General features: G+C 40.2%; 1 protein-coding gene across 3 annotated transcripts in view; it reads right to left on the bottom strand.

The window, feature by feature from the left end:
• The window catches only part of DNAH11 (dynein axonemal heavy chain 11), a 364,495-nt gene that overhangs the window by 214,957 nt on the left and 129,423 nt on the right, over positions 1-20,115 (bottom strand). For all 3 annotated transcript variants that reach the window (XM_061413683.1, XM_061413682.1, XM_061413681.1), the window contains exons 32-36: positions 19,538-19,698; positions 15,845-16,001; positions 15,583-15,728; positions 10,454-10,570; positions 4,035-4,173 (exon numbers count right to left, since the gene is read on the bottom strand). In XM_061413683.1, coding sequence (XP_061269667.1) covers positions 4,035-4,173; positions 10,454-10,570; positions 15,583-15,728; positions 15,845-16,001; positions 19,538-19,698 — 720 coding nt within the window. The remainder of the gene's footprint in view (positions 1-4,034; positions 4,174-10,453; positions 10,571-15,582; positions 15,729-15,844; positions 16,002-19,537; positions 19,699-20,115) is intronic.

The following is a 20,115-nucleotide window of genomic DNA, read 5'->3' as shown; positions in this document are numbered from 1 at the left end:
GAAGGAAATGGCAACCTACTCCAGTATTCTTGCCTGGAGAATCCCAGGGACGGGGGAGCCTGGTGGGCTGCTGTCTATGGGGTCGCACAGAGTCGGACACGACTGAAGTGACTCAGCAGCAGCAGCAGCAGCAGCATATATATGGAGAAGGCAATGGCAACTCACTCCAGGACTCTTGCCTGGAAAATCCCATGGACAGAGGAACCTGGTAGGCTTCAGTCCATGGGGTCTCGAAGAGTCAGACATGACTGAGCCACTTCACTTTTACTTTTCACTTTCATGCACTGGAGAAGGAAATGGCAACCCACTCCAGTGTTCTTGCCTGGAGAATCCCAGGGACGGCAGAACCTGGTGGGCTGCCATCTATGGGGTTGCACAGAGTTGGACACGACTGAAGTGACTTAGCAGTAGCAGCATATATATGTCAATCCCAGTCTTCCAATTTATCCATCCGGCCACCTTACCACCCTGGTAGCTCTAAGTTTGTTTTCTATATCTGTAACTTTATTCCTATTTTGTAGATAAGTTCATTTGAACCCTTTTTTAGATTCCACATATAAGTTATATAATGTTACCTGCAGGTAAAGAGGGGAGGAGGGATAAATTGGGAGACTGAGATAGACATATACACTACTGTATATAAAACAGATAACTAATAAGGACCTACTGTACAGCCCAGAGAACTCTACACAATACTCTATATGACCTATATGGGAAAAGAATCTAAAAAGGAGTGGATATAACAGATTCATTTTGCTGTACACCTGAAATCAACACAACATTGTAAACCAACTTTACCCCAATAAAATATTTTTAAAATACATTCAATGATTAAACTGATACCTCTTTGAAACTTTTACATTGTCTCTGCCCAAGATTTCTTCACAGGCTCCAAGCTCCTGGAGCACAGACCCCGTGTTGATTTTTTGCCTTCTAGGCCCTAGCGTGGTGCACTGCACAGAGCAGGGGCCTCAGGGAAGACATTCTGCATCAACTGAGAGGTTGTGTATAAACGGCCTTCTATCTACAACCACACAGAAACAGCCCTTCTCTCTAATGTCTCCTGGCTATGCCTGAGGTAAAGTCATTTAACTTTCCAAGTCTTACTATCATCATCTATGAAAAGGCAGATGGAAGTATTCACCCACATTACAAGGTTGTTGGAAGTAAAACCAGTCATTGCCTTGTGAGCAGTGGAGCAACACATGTAAGTATAAATATGCCCTTCAATCCATTAGTAGATAATAAAATCGTTGTAGTGGGTCTTAACCATCATTTTTGTTGGTATTAAAATAGAAAATAATGCAATGGAAAATACCACAGTGCACTGCAAACAGTAACGGTACGAAGTGCTTGGTGAAGATTTCTCTTTCGGTTGTTATCTGGGTGCGTGTGTGTATGCGCATATGTGTATACTGAGTCTCCACAGAAAAAAGTATGTCTTACTGTGGGTCACAGCAAAAATCATTTCAAAGCCACTGATATAGAAAGAACTAGGGCTTGGGGAGGGAAGGAAGGGGGAAGAGCCAACATTTGGAGGCCACAAGAGATTGGGGAGGGGGTAACTCACTGCAGTAAAACTATTAAAGAAGAGAATGTATGAAAGATAGAAAGATACTAGTACTTCACAGCAGTACTGTTTATAATAACAAATACAGGAAGCAGACTGACTATCCACTGACAGAAGAGTGGATAAAGAAGATGTGTACATACATTTATATAATGGAATACTTCAGCCATAAAAAATAATGAAATAATGCCATTTGCAGCAACATGTATGGTCTTAGAGATTATCATACTAAGTGAAGTAACTCAAAGAAAAACAAATCTCACAGGATGTCATTTACCTGTTGAATCTAAAATATGACACAAACAAACTTATTTATAAAGCAGAAACAGACTCACAGACATAGAAAACAAACCTACAGTTACCAAAGGGAAAGGGGTGGAGGGGGAAGTGTAAATTAGGAGTTGAGATTAGCAGACACAAATTACTACATATCAAACAGATAAGCAACAAGGTCCTACTGTAGTACAGACAACTATAATCAACATCCTTTAATAACCTATAATGGAAAAAATATGAAAAAGATTACATATACACGTGTGTGTGCTTGTCTGTATAACTGAATCACTTCTGTACAGCAGTAACTCAACACTGTAAATCAACTATATTTCAATTTTTTTTTTTAAAGGCGACTTGATGAAACGCCTAAACATTTAAACAGTGCAAACAAGTGTTAAAATAATTTTCACCATTTTCATTATGTTATTCCTTTGGTCAAAAATGTCCACTGATGTTTCTAAAATTCATTCTTACAGCTTAGAAAACTATCAGGACTGTGTCCCTAACTCAGCTTTTCTGTCCTGGATGAATTTCTTCCCCCTCATTTCCTCCCTGAGGCTTCTCTGAGTTGGAAAACTCTTTCCTTGCCTGTTCTGCCTTTACTCCCAGCATCTTCCTCCTGTAACTGGCTGCTGGTGTCCTAGAAAGGAATAGAAAGGACTGAATTCAAATCATGTTCCCACCACTTACTACTCATGAGCTTCAGATAGGGAATTGACTCAGTTTCCTCATCTGAAGCTCATAGTGTTTTCATCAAGATAATAAAGATAACATATGGTCCCTGTTCCGTAAATACTGGTTCCTTTTTTCTTGAAACTATGATACGTTTTTTTCATCCTCCATTTCTTTCTAAATTTCATGTCATGTGTACTAAATCTCCTAAATAGATCTTTTTAAGACAGAAATCTGAGTGTTTCATTTGTTCTGTGTTCACCCCCTTCATCATCAGCAGCAATAAATTCATTACCTGAGTACAGTAAATGCTCACTAAATGTTTAAGTATGGTACTGGGAATGCAGTATGATTGTGACTACATGTATCCTGGATCCAGTAACACTGCTTTCTTCTGATGATTTTCCATTATAAAACTAAAATGGTTTCATTGAAAAAAATACATATATCATTACAAACAATAAGGAAAAATTCTAAAATACAATCTTATTACCCAGAAAGAAATGTTAAAAGTCACAATGTATTTTCCAGTCACTTTATACATAAAACACACAATATAACTTATAAAACACACTCGAGTTATAGATCACATCTACAGTTTGGTATACTACTTCACTTCATATAACACTGTCATCAACATTTTCCACACGCATTTGCCTCTCAGATTTTAAATTTCATCCCAACAATGGGTAATTTTACATGAGTGTATCTGACAGTATAAGTAAGTGTATGGCTGTAACTGTGATATTTTAATACTTTTTAATACATTAATATTTTAATATATTAAATATTTTAATACTTAATACTTACACCCTGAAAAACCTGCAAAATAACGTCACTAGGAATTAACAAAAGGTCACCAAAAGACTGAAGTTAAAGGTGACCACAAAGCTAAATTTAAAAATGGTGATGCTCATATAGATGCCATTTTTTTAAACCCATCAGCAGATTCAATGAAACAGCAAGAAGCTACTGACTGGAGAATAAAGTATACATTAATTTGGCCCATTTCAGAGACTAGGGAATTGTAGAGCAAAAATAAACACAAAAAAACAACTCTACCTTCAAAGAAAGAACAACCAACAAAATGAGAAACTCTAACATTTCTTGAGGGTTCTTCAGAAAATCAGCTTTCCCTGGGTCTTATGAACGCTCCCACCATCTTTCCCTGGACAATAACATTCCCACCAAGAAAGAGAGGCCTCATAAAACTCCTATCTAATTATAGCATTGATTACATTTAAAAACAATCACATTTGTTTTTTGTGTTGATAAAACTTTGATAAAAGTTTTATCAACACAAAAAGCCCATTGATAAAACTCAAATTTGTCTCATGTGTTTAATTTTTTTTAAATGAAGAACTGTAAAGCATAGATTTTCAAAATTTAAGGGAAAATATAAAATTATTCCTAAATGTCTAACTGTAATATCAGTGATAAATTACCCAGCATCCATACTTCAGAAGTTGTTTTAATGGGGTGTAACAACCGGGAAAAAGCAACAAAAGACCCTCACCTGCTTGGACAGGAGCTCCTGGCAGAGTGTGTACAATGTGATAAATTTGCGGGCTAATGAGCGTGCATCCACAAAACCCTCAGCAACTAATAGGATTTCACAGATTAGTTCGATGTCTGGGGCCACCATGGCACAGGGTCTACAAAGTAAATATGAAATTTTGTTTTAAAATGTGATAAGGAAGTAAGTACAAATTGCTGAAACCAAGTGATTAATGCATACCCACATTCTAGCCATTCCCAAGCAGGTCACAATTACCTCTGTCAATCACGGCTAACAAGACCCTTCATTTCAACTAAAAAATGCCCAGGAGCTACTGGATACATAGACAAAGGTGGAAAATCTGAAAATGTCAGAAGCACACGTGTAGGAGTTGAAGGGAAATCTGTGGGTACATCAGTACACTTCCATTGTAAGTTGTCACTGCAGAAAGGTAAGTGATGTTTTGTGCTAGAGGTCAGCCTTCATCTGTGGCCAGTGCTGTGCTGGTAAACAGTTAACAACTGACTCTCCAAAAATAGCACTTGCTGACTTTCAAGGAATCAGTACTTCCACCATGGCTGATGTCATCTACCAGCATAGCATCGCTGAACGTGGAGCTAGCACGAAACGAGCTTGCACGCCACCATACACACACAACAGACACGAAGTAACCTAAAAGCCTAAGTGTTACTAAAATAGAGGAAACTAATTAGGAAATCATGAATTTGCATGCTTATCACCTTTGTCTTTCAAAGACGTTAGTCAAAAGTGTACATAATTTAGCTTTTTATTAGTATCTGTACTGAACAACCACCTCACGAAATTCATGACAAGTTAATCATCAGCTCTTTCAAGCTTACACCAGTCATTTCCAACACTGCTTGTGGCCAGCTTGACTAGATTTTTAAGATGAAAACTTACCAAAAAATAACTTTCAAATTCCCTTTTTTGGGGGTGGGGGGACTTTCAGAAAGTCCTCACAAGACAACTGCCATTAAAAACAACATTTGAAAAAATTCCACTCAACTGAAGTTCAATGCCAAGAAGGAGCCAGACTAAATAGGTAAGTAAGCCTGAATCTTAGACTTTTTAAAGCATGTATTTTATAGCATATATCCCAGTCATATTTACTCATCTGTTTTTTTTTAAATTTAATTTTTAAACTTTACAATATTGTATTAGTTTTGCCAAATATCAAAATGAATCCACCACAGGTATACCTGTGTTCCCCATCCTGAACCCTCCTCGCTCCTCCCTCCCCATACCCTCCCTCTGGGTCGTCCCAGTGCACCAGCCCCAAGCATCCAGTATCGTGCATCGAACCTGGACTGGCAACTTGTTTCATACATGATATTATACATGTTTCAATGCCATTCTTCCAAATCTCCCCACCCTCTCCCTCTCCCACAGAGTCCATAAGACTGATCTGTACATCAGTGTCTCTTTTGCTGTCTCGTACACAGGGTTATTGTTACCATCTTTCTAAATTCCATATATATGCGTTAGTATACTGTATTGGTGTTTTTCTTTCTGGCTTACTTCACTCTGTATAATAGGCTCCAGTTTCATCCACCTCATTAGAACTGATTCAAATGTATTCTTTTTAATGGCTGAGTAATACTCCATTGTGTATATGTACCACAGCTTTCTTATCCATTCATCTGCTGATGGACATCTAGGTTGCTTCCATGTCCTGGCTATTATAAACAGTGCTGCGATGAACATTGGAGTACACGTGTCTCTTTCCCTTCTGGTTTCCTCAGTGTGTATGCCCAGCAGTGGGATTGTTGGATCATAAGGCAGTTCTATTTCCAGTTTTTTAAGGACTCTCCACACTGTTCTCCATAGTGGCTGTACTAGTTTGCATTCCCACCATCATCTGTTTTTATAAGCATTATTATGGTCTACTGTGTTACATGTCTAATTTTTCATCCTAAAAATTCCCGAGTCTCTCTGGATCTATGTTATCAACTACTTCTACCTAAAGTAGCCCCACAATTTTCCCCACCGTTTCTAAGTAAATATAGGACAGAAAAGGCTAGCAAATTAGCTTAACTGGTACTTCCATAAATATTTCCAACTAATACTCAATGAGTATTTTGCATACCATAAGGGACACTATAGCTTTTCTGTACTTTCTCACTTAATCCTCTCAACTGTTCTTGTCTGTACTTTACTGAGGTGCAAACTAGGGTTCTGAGCAGTACAAGCGCACGACTTAGGCCACAGGCTGGGTAAGGAGTGGAGCCACGATACTTAAGGCTCAGGCATGCTGCCTCCACTCATGAATACTACAGGCATCACCCAATCGTCCTTCACACTTTGCTGAGATCAATACTTGTCCCATACACAAATGATGCTGCACTTATTTAAGCCAAATTTATGAAGAATTCACAAAATAATTTCCAAATTTTAAGACCCAAATGAAAACCTGTACAAGATGAACTGGAATACAAATGTAAAAAAACTGGAGAGATCCACAATTTTCAAATGGAAATACTCTGCAATTATTACATTTATTTCCGGGACAGTTATGCTCTAGAATTTTTTTTTCAAGGAAAAAGAGACATTATAAAATTGCTATTGCATTAAATTGCATTATAAAATTGCTGGAGAGAAAGCTACTATATGAGAAAACAAAGACATTCACTAAAGGGTATTAGAAAAATTGAATAATAGGGAAAAGAATTCTGTTTAAATACTTATTTCATGTTACCTACAAAATAAGACCTTAATAGATGAAGTACATTTAAAAACTCATACTCCAAAAACTAAAAGAAAATACAAATGAAATATGCTTAAACATCTAGATGGATGGACAAGCAGATTTTAAGCTTGATAGAGTCAAAGAAATCACACTAAAAACTAGAGGTTCTTCCGTTCTGCGTGAAGTAGTATATTATTTTGAAGGCAGACTGTGAACAAAGACACATCTGACAAACATGGAAGAACTTTTAAAAACTAAAACTGATAAGCCTCCAGCTCATCAAGGAAACAAATGGAAATAAGACACAAATTACCCTTATCAGACATGGATTTCAGGACATCACCAGAGATAATAAGAGACTATTAGGAACAAATTAATGCCAATAAATGCAACAGTTTAGATATCATGGAGAAATCCCTTAAATGGGGCAAATCACAATTCAAGAAAAAAAAATCTGTATCTATTAAAGAAACTGATCACTAAAACAATTCCAACAAAGAAAAATCTAAGCCCAAGTATTTGTAAGACCTCACTGATTTATTCTATCAAATAGGGGATAAATAATACCAACCCAACAAAACTCTGAAGAAAATAGAGAAGGGAATATATGTTAAGTCATTCATGGGGTCAGCATTACCTGAGTGCCAAAACCAGATGAAGATATGACAAGAAAGGATGCTACAGACCAACATCCCTCATGGCATTGATTTTAAAATCCTCAACAAAATAGTGATAAATTGAATCCAATAACACAGATAAAATAATATCTCCTGACCAGGTGGAGTTTATCTCAGGGATGCAACACTGAATAACTGTGTAGTATCTGAACAGTGAATACAGTTTGACACATCAACAAAAAAGAAGGGAGTTACATGAAAACTTAAAAAAAATATATCTAAAACACAGTGGAAAAAGTTTGCAACCTGTGGTGAGTCAAATGGTTTTAACTAGGATATTTCTAAAAACCATGAAACAAATTAAAAATTATATTTCATTGAAATTAAAACTTCTATTTTTGATGGACACCATTAAGAAATGAAAAAGCAAGTCATAAATGGAGGGGAAAATACTTGCAATGTGTGTATTCAACAAAGAAATTGCGTGCAGAATACAGCACTTCACAAAGAGGGTAGGGAATGGCCAGTAAGGTCCATGGAGAAATGCTCAGCATCATTAGCCATCATGGAAATGCAAGTTAAACCCACAAGGATATACCACCTATTTATTAGGTTGGTTAAAACTAAAAAGACTGATAATATCAAGTTTTAACAAGAATGTAGAACAATTGTTCTATATTGATGGTGAGGGTATAAAATGGTACAGCCATCTTAGAAAACAGATTTGCAGCTTTTAATAAACTCAAACATACATTTGCCATTTGACTTCCAATTCCATTCATAGATATCTACCCCAAAGAAACATGTATTCACACAAAGACTGTACATGAATGTTCACAGCAGCTTTATTCATAATCGTTCCAAAGTGGAGACATACATCAACCAGAGACTAGATAAACAAACTGAAGTATGCCTCTCCAATAGAATACTCATTAGGAACAAAAAAGAACAAACTACTGATGCACTGGATAACTCTGATAAATCTCCAAATCATAAGGTTTGAGGAAAGAAGGCAACACAAATGAGTACATACAGCATGGTTTCATTTACATCAACTCTGCTGCTGCTGCTGCTAAGTCACTTCAGTCGTGTCCGACTTTGTGCGACCCCATAGATGGTAGCCCACCAGGCTCCCTGTGCCTGGGATTCTCCAGGCAAGAACACTGGAGTGGGTTGCCATTTCCTTCTCCAATGCGTGAAAGGGAAAAGTGAAAGTGAAGTCGCTCAGTCGTGTCCGACTCTTATGGACCCCATCAACTCTAGGAAAGACAAACTTAACCTTTAGTCACAGAAAGGACATCGTGATATGGGGGATTAACTTCAAAGAGGCACAAGAGAACTTCCAGGGGTGTAGGAAACATTCCACATTTTGACTGCAGTGGTAATGTTTCCACCAAGTGGCTACTTCAGATCAGATCAGTCGCTCAGTCGTGTCCGACTCTTTGCGACCCAATGAATCGCAGCATGCCAGGCCTCCCTGTCCATCACCAACTCCCAGAGTTCACTCAAACTCACATCCATTGAGTGGGTGATGCCATCCAGCCATCTCATCCTCTGTTGTCCCCTTCTCCTCCTGCCCTCAATCCCTCGTAGCATCAGAGTCTTTTCCAATGAGTCAACTCTTTGCGTGAGGTGGCCAAAGTACTGGAGTTTCAGCTTTAGCATCATTCCTTCCAAAGAAATCCCAGGGCTGATCTCCTTCAGAATGGACTGGTTGGATCTCCTTGCAGTCCAAGGGACTCTCAAGAGTCTTCTCCAACACCACACTTCAAAAGCATCAATTCTTCCACGCTCAGCCTTCTTCACAGTCCAACTCTCACATCCATACATGACCACAGGAAAAACCATAGCCTTGACTAGACAGACCTTTGTTGTCGAAGTAATGTCTCTGCTTTTGAATATGCTGTCTAGGTTGGTCATAACTTTCCTTTCAAGGAGTAAGCATCTTTTAATTTCATGGCTGCAGTCACCATCTGCAGTGATTTTGAAGCCCAAAAAATAAAGTCTGACACTGTTTCCACTGTTTCCCCATCTATTTCCCATGAAGTGATGGGACTGGATGCCATGATCTTCGTTTTCTGAATGTTAAGCTTTAAGCCAACTTTTTCACTTTCCACTTTCACTTTCATCAAGAGGCTTGTGAGTTCCTCTTCACTTTCTGCCATAAGGGTGGTGTCATCTGCATATCTGAGGTTATTGATATTTCTCCCAGCAATCTTGATTCCAGCTTGTGATACTCAGGTGGGTGCATTTTATCGCAGGAAACAAAGCTGATTTAAAACATGAGTTAAAAGGAATGGGTTCAGACGCAACAGCACAAGTTCTCTGACAGATTGCCGTAAGTGTATAAACTGGCAGAGTATGTGTGGAAAGCAGGTTGTCAGTAAAGACCTGAACCATTCACCAAGTAATTCTACATGTAGAAATCTATTCTGGATAATAAGCTGAAATAAGGATAATGCTTCATGTGAAGGGATGTTTACAGCCTGCTATTTTGTGATCATAAAGAACCGAAAAGAAAAACACAAGCCCTCCATGTCAGACAATAGGGAATGGTTAAGAAGATTATGGATGAGCCAAGGGAGTGACCATTTTGGAGCTACAAAGAAATGGTATTTCTAAAGAATTTTCAGTAATATGACAAACTACTTATGTCAACACATTAAATGAGAATTAAATGAAAATCATGCCTAATCTAATAACTTAAACTCATAAAACAGGAATTATAAGACTAGAAAAAATATAACAATCATATTTCTAGGTGATAAAATTGTAATTTTTTTCTTTATTCAGTTTCATATTTTCCAAATAGTCTGTACTTTGTCAAAATTATATTTATAATAAAAATCATTTTATTATAAATATAATAAGAGCTAGTATTAAATGTTCAATGTACCATGTAAGTTTTATGTAACAATTTTGAGGTCTGGTTTCATATTTCACAAGAGTTAATTTATCATGGTGAAAGTTCTCTCTATAAAGGGATCCCAAAGAAACAATAAGGGGTTTTCCATAGAAATTCTTGAGTAAAGACAAATCATTTAACAGTGCAAACCAGCAACGTTAGGTGGCATGAGCGCTCCAGATGCTAAACCACAAAGCATAACACTTGCCTGAAAAGAGCTTTGAGATTTTCTGGTAATTCAGTTCGACCAGCATATCCTGGGTTCATAGTGATAAATATTCCGACTGATGGCTTCAGTATGATAGCTTCGCCAAGAAATACAAATCTACCAGAAGAAGAATGCTGATGGAATTAAATGTGTTCATTGAATATCAATGCACATTGACAAATGCAAACCACTGCAAAATGCAAATTATTATTAGGAAGCTGTTTATGCTGTGTAATTTTCTTTAAAATTCATAAGCATACATATTTTGAATATCTTGAAACATGTTTATTAAAAATACACTCCCTTCCCCCAAAGAAATTACAAGTATGGCAAATATCCCTTTGTATTTTAGCATGGCCAGTGTGCTAGAATATAAAAATGAGGACTTGACTACTTCAACAGTTAATGAAAGGTGATGCCATCTTGGATTTCAACATGGGCTGCAATTTCTTGAATGTGATGTGGTACAGATAGAGAATGTCCAGCTCAGAGAAGAGAGGGACTTTTTTCAGTCGTCCCTTGTCCGTGTGCTCACCCTCCATCTCTCCTTCCCTCCCACTTATTCAACAAATATCTACTGACCACCATTGAGAGGTGGGATTCCCAGGTGGTGCTAGTGGTAAAGAACCCACCTGCCAAAGCAGGAGACATAAAAGATTGTGGGTTTGAAACCTGGGTTGGGAAGATCCCCTGGAGGAGGGCATGGCAACTCACTCAAGTATTCTTGCCTGGAGAATCCCATGGACAGTGAGGTGTGGAGGGCTACAGTCCATGGGGTCACACAGAGTCAGACATGACTGAATACCGTGGTGCTTATGACACCTAGCTCTGGGGCCAGATTGGGAGCATTCAGAGATCAGATATATCACTTTAGGCATATTCCATTCCCTCATCTAATACAAAAGGCGGGGAAGATAATAGTAATATTATCCAGTTTATTGGATTATATGATGATTAAAAGAGATTATGTATATAAATGGCTAAGAGTACAGTGTCTGCATGTGTGTGCGTGCCTGCTTAGCTGCTCAGTCATGTCCAACTCCTGGTGACTTCATAGACTGTAGCCTGCCAGGCTCCTCTGTTCATGGGATTTCCCAGGCAACAATGCTAGAGTAGGTTGCCATTTCCTCCTCCAGGGGATCCTCCAGACCCAGGGATCGAACCCATGTGTCCTGCATTGCCAGGCAGATTCCTGACCACTGAGCCACTAGGGGAGACTGTACAGTGCCTGCTGCTGCTCAGTCACTTCAGTTGTGTCCGACTCTGTGCGACACCATAGATGACAGCCCACCAGGATGCCCCATCCCTGGGATTCTCCAGGCAAGAACACTGGAGTGGGTTGCCATTTCCTTCTCCAATGCATGAAAGTGAAAAGTCAAAGTGAAGTCACTCAGTCGTGTCCAACCCTCAGCGACACCATGGACTGCAGCCTTCCAGGCTCCTCCATCCATGGGATTTTCCAGGCAAGAGTACTGGAGTGGGGTGCCATTGCCTGGAGCATGGTAAATACTCAACAGATGTTAGTTATAACTATGGCTATGTTCAGAAAGCTTTAACAGGACCATTAGGCTGTTGAAGGCCAGGGAGATGGAACATAAAGGCCTGTAGGAACTAAATGGAAGGACAAGCAGAAGCGAACTTTCACACGGGGGTAAACGAAACACCCCCTTCATGGAGCACTGTCTTGTGGCAAAGGGGCTTATGTGACTCAGTGAAGCTATGAGCCATGCCATGCAGAGCCACCCAAGACGCATGGGTCATAGATGCATAGAGTTCCACTGGGGGAGGGAATGGCAACCCACTCCAGTATACCTGCTGTGAGAGCATCATGAACAGAAATATCAACAACCTCAGATATGTGGATGATGCCACTCTAATGGCAGGAAGCGAAGAGGAACTAAAGAGCCTCTTCATGAGGTTGAAGGAGGAGTGTGAAAGAGCTGGCTTAAAACTAAATATTAAAAAAAACGAAGATAATGGCATCTGGCCCCATTACTTCATGGCAAATACAAGGGAAAAGGTGAATTAGTGACAGATTCCCCCTTTCTGGGCTCTAAAATCACTGAGGATGGTGACTGCAGCCACGAAACCAGAAGACGATTGCCTCTTGGCAGAAAAGCTATGATGAACCTAGACAGCATGTTGGAAAGCAGAGACATTACTGAAATGGACCGACAAAAGTCTGTTTAGTCAAGGCTATGGTCTTCCCAGTGGTCACGTACGGCTGTGAAAGCTGGACCATAAACAAGGCAGAACACCAAAAATTGATGTCCTTGAACTGTGGTGCTGGAGAAGACTTCTGCAAGTCCCTTGGACAGCAAGGAGATCCAAACAGTCAATCTTAAGGGAAATCAACCCTGAATACTTGTTGGAAGGACTGATGCTGAAGCTCCAGTATTTTGGTCACCTGATACGAACAGCTGACTCACTGGAAAAGTTCCTGATGCTGGGAAAGATTGAGAGCAGAAGGGGAAGAGGGCAACAGAGGATGAGATGGCTGGATGGCATCACCAGTGCAGTGGACATGAACTTGGGCAAACTTCGGAAGATGGTGAGGGACAGAGAGGTCTGGCGTGCTGCAGTCCATGGGGTCGCAATCAGTCAGACATGACTGGGCGACTGAGAACCAACAGCAGCAAATTAAACACATATAAGGCTTTCTCTTGTTGAGAAACTGAGGGGCTGAAGTGGCCAAGGACCTGGGCCTCCATCATCAAATTCAAGAGGGTAAGAGAATGCCAATTTTAGGATTGTTTCTTAGATGCTAGACAAGGACGAAGAGGTGGACTGTGTATAGTCAAGGTACGAATGGAGAAATCTTCATTCCCATAGGGTCAGGCTGGGGAAGGCAGATGGGCCTGGCAGGCAGCTATGGCAGCAGGACAGGTGGGTGGCTGAGCACTCTGCCATCACTCAGAGCAGGGACAGCCACGTGTCAAGGGCAGGGATCTCGGGGTGGGGGGCTGGAGGGACACAGCAAGATGCTGGAAGGCTTTGTGGCTGAGGCGTGGTCTCATCTTTTAAATCCTCAAATGAAAAGAGAATGTAATAGAACTCAGGAAATCATGAAGGAACCTAGCAGTCTGTACATGGGCCAGCATGAGGATGATCAGTTCACATATATGCACACACAGAGACCCTGGTTGGGAATTTTCACAAGTCCTTACACTGATCAGTTATCTCACTCCCTGTAAGAAAGGATGGCCTCAAAGGCATCTGGGTTACATCAAATAAGGAGATTTTGACTAAACGCTAAATCAAATGTCTGGAAATCACAGGGGAATAACCTCACTTCTGTAGCATACCATTAGGTCAGGGGCAGGTAAGGCAGCAGACACGTGGTAAACACAGGAAGCTGTTTTCCCAGAGCCATGTGGCAGGACTGAGAATTTTCCTAGAAGGTAGAAATATTCAGATGTATCTAAAATAACTAGAAACTTCTGTAATTGGTTAACAGTTTCAAGGGACTGGATGATCCTTCCCTGATGGCAGACTGACATTTTAATGGATAAAACAGCTAGCTGAGCAAAAAACCCCAAAAATGGGGATCAGTGGGTAGGCCAGATACATGAGATGGCAATATATACAAAAAAATGGTAGGAAGAAAACCATAATTGGGTACTGCAATACTGATTTCCCAAACAAATCCATCAAACCCTAAGTCCCACTCATGTTCTGTTTCTCAGAGTGTGGCATCAAGTTATGAAGTGATTAGGTTCTAGATCTATTTGACCCAAATAACTGGAAGATGTGAGGGTGTATTCTACTGGGACAAGACAGATAATAATATAGGTGTTAGTTCAAGGACCAAGATTTTGACTTTGGATCTATTAAATACGACAGGCCAGTGAGACTTCAAACTGAGTCCTAAGATGCCCCAAGACAATTGCTGACATTGTCTATATAAGTCTAGATATCAGAGAAAGGAGATCTGGGCAGCCAGTAGCCAGCACCATCAATATGGCATTGAAAGCCATGAGACTAAATGAGGTGATCAAGGAATGAATAGAGACAGGGAAAAGAAGAGGCCCAAAGATTGTGACATCCTAAAGGAATGTCAATCCTAAAGGAAAATCAACCCTGAGTAATTATTGAAGGACTGATACTGAAACTCCAATACTTTGGCCACCTGATGCAAAGAAAGATTGAAGGTAGGCAGAGAAAGGGGCGATAGAGAATGAGATGACTGGATGGCATCACCAACTCAATGGACATGCTGCTGCTGCTGCTAAGTCGCTTCAGTAATGTCCGCCTCTGTGCAACCCCATAGACGGCAGCCCACCAGGCTCCACCGTCCCTGGGATTCTCCAGGCAAGAACACTGGAGTGGGTTGCCATTTCCTTCTCCAATGCATGAAAGTGAAAAGTCAAAGTGAAGTCACTCAGTCGTGTCTGACTTTTATCGACCCCATGGACCACAGCCTACCAGGCTCCTCCATCCATGGGAGGTTCCAGGAAAGAGTACTGGAGTGGGGTGCCATTGCCTTCTCCGCAATGGACATGAGTTTGAGCAAACTCTGGGAGATAGTGAAGGACAGGGAAGCCTGGCGTGCTGCAGTCCATGGGGTCACAAAGAGTTGGACGTGACTGAGCAACTGAGCAACAACACTGACATGATGCTATGCGTCAGGCACTTGCCCAAGTGCTCTGCATCTAATTCTCACGATAATCTGTGAGATGGACACTATGCTTCCCCTCATTTTATAGTCAAGAGGAAATCAGCAAACGAGCAGCCCTGAGGATGAGGGAAAACTCGGAGGATGTGGGATCTTGGAACCTATGTGAAGAAAGTGTATCATGTAGAAGGGAGAGATGGTGTCAGACGCTGCCAGAAGGTCAAGTAAGATCAGGAGTGAGAATTGATCACAGGATTCAGTGTTGCAGAGGGTGTTTATTCTTTAAGTAATTAAAGTAATGTGATACACCTTTCTTGTATTCAACACTCAAACACCACTGCAAAGACATGGGGGGTTATTCAAAATAAATCTTCACAATTAACCAGCCACTCTCATTCTATCCATCTCATGGGACAGGGAAAGGCCGTCAGAGACTGTGGAGACAAGGTCTCCTCTATTGCTCCATGGTGCTCTTTCTACTTGGAACAACAGGAAGAAGCCACATGCCACTCACCTCTCCTTCCTGTTTCTGATGGCATCGTGTATCATTTTCACTTGCACCGACACCACTGACAGAACTTCCACAGAGATTCGATTGAACTCGTCAAAGCAGCCCCAGGCTCCTGTCTGCACCAGTCCCTTATAGATGCTTCCTATGGACTAAACGATGGAGTGAGGCATTAAGAATTTGTAAACAGAAAAGAGTTTTAAGGTATTAGTTTGAATTACTCCAGATGAGGAATAATACTATTAGGCTGTGTCATTTTATAACTTACCTTGTAGTCCATTTGCTCTGAACAGTTGAATACATAAACCATCATGCCAAGGGCACGGCCAAGGTCTTTGGTGGTTTCTGTTTTTCCTGTTCCAGCCGGGCCAGCTGGAGCCCCGCTCATGGTGAGATGAAGGGACTGAGTCAAAGTAATGTAACACCTTTAAGCAAAAGAAAACACAAGTATTACAATTTTATATGAGATTCCTAGAAAAAGTGAAGGACAATCCAATATTTTTGTAAGTTTAAGAAGCTATGGTCCAGAATGTAGCTGTAATACAACATGTTGACATACCTCTGATTTGTTCATGGTAAAAGTCAGAATAATATTGTATCAAATTTAATTTCAGGTTGGCTGTTTAAAAATAGTAGAGAAGAAGGCATTGCTTTATCTCATTTCCAAAGAGCTGTGTATTTGAATACAAATGACACTTAATTTGTAATGCTCTTGAATTTCTGATATTTCTAGGTAAACATACTATTAATATGGCAGACAACATTTCAAAATATTGTTTATATAAGAAAAATAGGAATCTTGGATGATGAATTAAACACTTCATATTTTAATAAATACATTAAGAGATGAGATGTACAAATATATATAAATATAAAGTATGCAGATAATATATACCTATTTCACTACACAAAGCAAATATGACACAGGTAATTTATTACATTAAAAATGTATTCAGGAATTCATTTCAAATGTGTTGTTATGTGTGTTTAGACTATGATAATACTTATTTTTGCAGGAAAGATTCAGATTCTTAGCCTAAGGAAAAATATAATAAGACAGAATTTAACACTTGTAAAAGAAGGAAAACGAATACCTGGCCAGGACCTAACGTGGGGTTTCTGCAGATTCATGAATTATCTTAGTTTTAGTACAGACAGGGGATCTAGTTGGGGTACCCGGGACCAGTGTCTGCTCTGCCATCCATCAAATGTTAACCTTAAACTGCATTTCTGACATCAACCTGCCTCAGTTTTTTCCTCCATAAAATGAGGTTTATTATAGCGTTATATTAAGAAAGCCAACTCAATGAGGTGGCCAAGTGGTGAAAGCAATGGATGGCTAAGAAAGCCAAAGGTGAATGCCTTAAAAATTCAAAGTACTATGCAAATTGAAGTAATTACCTATGGAAATTGCAAGAGTTTCTATTTTTTACAGCCATCACATTTCAGAGCATCTTACAATGAATATGGAATTGAAAGATCCCTGGCCTAGGAATTACAGCACTTTTTCTAGTGCAGACTATGCCCTAGCAATCTTTCCCTGTGGTTCCTAGTTCCACTGGATCTACGACCACCTATATGCTACAGACTACATTTTCTCCCTGCCTTCCAGCCAGGAGCAGCCAAGTGACCAAGCTCCAACCAGTGTGAAATGCACCGAAATGAGCACACACGCCCTAGGATGCCTCCTTTGAGATGTTTTTCCCCTTTTCCACAAAATGAAGTAAGTGTTCAAGCCATGTGTAGCATGTTGGCCACCCGGAAGCCAATACTGCTGAACCACACTCCTCGGGAATGTCACCCAACTGAGACCCCAGCTTCCATGCTATTGAAGCCCTTATATTCCGGGTCTTTCTGTAACAGCAGCTTAGCCTGCACCCCAGGAAACACCTGTGTTCCAGCCCAAGTCTCTCAGTTACAAACTGGGTGACCTGGGTCTCTGAACCCACCCACATAGGGGAGGAGATGATATTTTTCCAGCCTACCGCACCAAGGGAAGGTCAACACCAAACAGGACATAATGGCAGTATTTGCAAGGTATCTTTGTGTTAATGTAAACTATTAGTAAATAATCCTGAGAATGAAATGGGAGAGAAATGAACATACTGTGAACATCTTATACAGCCCTATTCACTCTATAAAAGGAATATTAATCTTCCTTTTTACTTCCAAATAAACCTTACAGTGATTTTCAAATTGGAAAGTTAATATGCTATTGGTCCTCACTATTGATAGACTTTAAAACGCCTCTTCCCTTTTGTCCTGTACCCTGTATCCTTCTCTATTAACAATGGCACGGATACAGCAGATTCTAGGCATTTGCAGTTTTGACGATACAAGTGATTTTGTCAGACTGCAAATTTTAATTTCTCACGCTGAAAGCAGTACGTAAATTAACTAGATAGTGAACACTGACTTTAGTGAGAGGCAAGTTAAAGAGAACTGAATTAGAGAAACAATTACAGAAGCCTTATGATTTATCAATGACATAGTCACAAGTAGATTAATACGTTTAAGAACAATCCCAAAGCTAATGAGGGAATTTCACCAATCTCCCAGGGCACCATTATGACCCCAGGTCGACAGACAGACTTGAAGCTGTTTGCACTTTCATTCCCAGTAACGTATGCGGCATGGTGATAACTGGGTACTTGGGAACATGAGTATGATCTTGAGGTCTGATTTCTCTTTCATTAATGACAAAGACTAAATATGCTTTCTCCCATCAAATAATTTAGCACAGGTTGGAATACTAACAAAGAATTTCAGGTCAAGGTGACATATCCTTATCTCTACAACATTCTGACTGTGAGTATCTATTACCCTGGAGTCAGGAGGCAATGAACTTTTAAGAACCACTTGCTCCTTTGATACACTTGAGCCACACTGGGCTCTGTATCTATCCCATGAAGCAGCCAAGCGCCTTTCCATCTTAGAAACTTTGTACTTGTCTTTACCTGTAACTATCTGGCCCCGGATGTCTGCCTCGCTGGTTCCCTGTTATCATTTGAGTCTTGGCTCCACTGTCCTCTCACAATCTATAGCAGGCTCTCCCTTCAAGAGACTTTCTAACATATCACCCTGTACTATTTTTGTCATAGCATATGGACGACCGACTCATTTGAAAAGATCCTGATGCTGGGAAAGATTGAGGGCAAAAGGAGAAAAGGGCAGCAGAGGATGGGATGGTTGGATGGCATCACTGATTCAATGGACATGAACTTGGGTGAACTCTGGGAAATGGTGAGGGACAGGGAGTCCTGGCATGCTGCAGTCCATGGCGTCGCGAGGATTTAGACACGACTTAGCGAGTGAACAGCAAGTATTACCCCCTAACACAGCTCTGTTAATCTGTTTACCATTGCTCTCTGTTCCCAGCCACTCACGAGCCACACTCCCCTAGACAGTGCGCTTTGTAAGAGCAGGAATCCTGCCTGCTTGATCCTGGGACGGTCCTCAGCACAGTGCTTCAGAAGTACTGTATCTGCTGAACCATTCCTGTTCTCCCTCTTTTCTTCCTTCACTATATGTAACCTTCAGAAATGAACTTACCATAGGCAATTCTTCTTTTTACACTTTCAACAAAAGGATGCGGCGGGAGAAATGGTTAGAAATCCTGATATCAGGGTGTCAGCCATAAATAACCAGAGAGAATGGACTCTGAGATCAAAGACGCTGCCTTGAGCCATATTAATGGCCCGTGGTTTCATGTTTCTACCACACAGTACCTGTCATTATGCTTTTCTAATTTGGTTCTCTTGTCTCTAACACCAACATACACTGTGCCACTCAGTTAGTACATTTCCATACTGCTTTCATAGAGTTTCCCTATTTGTTCCACATTTTCCTGCAACCCTTTATTTTCAGCCATCGAAAATAATTATTTTGAGACATCTTACCCATGCTAGGGGACTTCTTTTGACTCGGCTTTTCCCATCTGACTTCAACTTATCATTGTTACCTGTCAGTCAGAGGAGTGATCACAAGTCGAGGGCTGTTTCCTAAATATTCATAGAAGTACTGGAACTGGGCATCGCAGATATTTACGAGACAATGTTTCTGGGTATCCTCCCACCGGTGACGAAGCTGAGAGAGCCAAGCAAAAGCCTCGGGAGTGACGACCTGAAAACGTCATCTGATCACTACACACGAACACTGAAAGTTTTAAGGCCACAAATGTAATCCATTAATTAACTCTGTTGAGTCCCATTTTACTCCTAAAAAATCTCACAAAAGGGAAATCTCTTACATGCTCCTGCAAACTGTAATTGCGTGTAAATGATTGAATACTTAATCAGAAATATGTGTGTAGTAAAAGTCTTCGTTTTAAGAAGGCTATTACTGTACAACAACATCAATTTCTTGATGCAATGCTTTTTCCTCTTTTGTGAATCACCCTAGAGGATTGGATCACTTTTGTGACTTTATATTCTTATCAGTGGAATCAGATGGAAAAAGCACATAATCCATTATTTCAGCATGTCAGACGTATAAACAAACTACACTTTCAACCAAGTCCATTCTAAAATTGTTTTGCTT

This window comes from Bos javanicus, chromosome 4 (assembly GCF_032452875.1).
Source record: "Bos javanicus breed banteng chromosome 4, ARS-OSU_banteng_1.0, whole genome shotgun sequence".
Lineage (NCBI taxonomy): Eukaryota > Metazoa > Chordata > Mammalia > Artiodactyla > Bovidae > Bos > Bos javanicus.
This window is presented reverse-complemented; position numbering and strand designations above follow the sequence as displayed.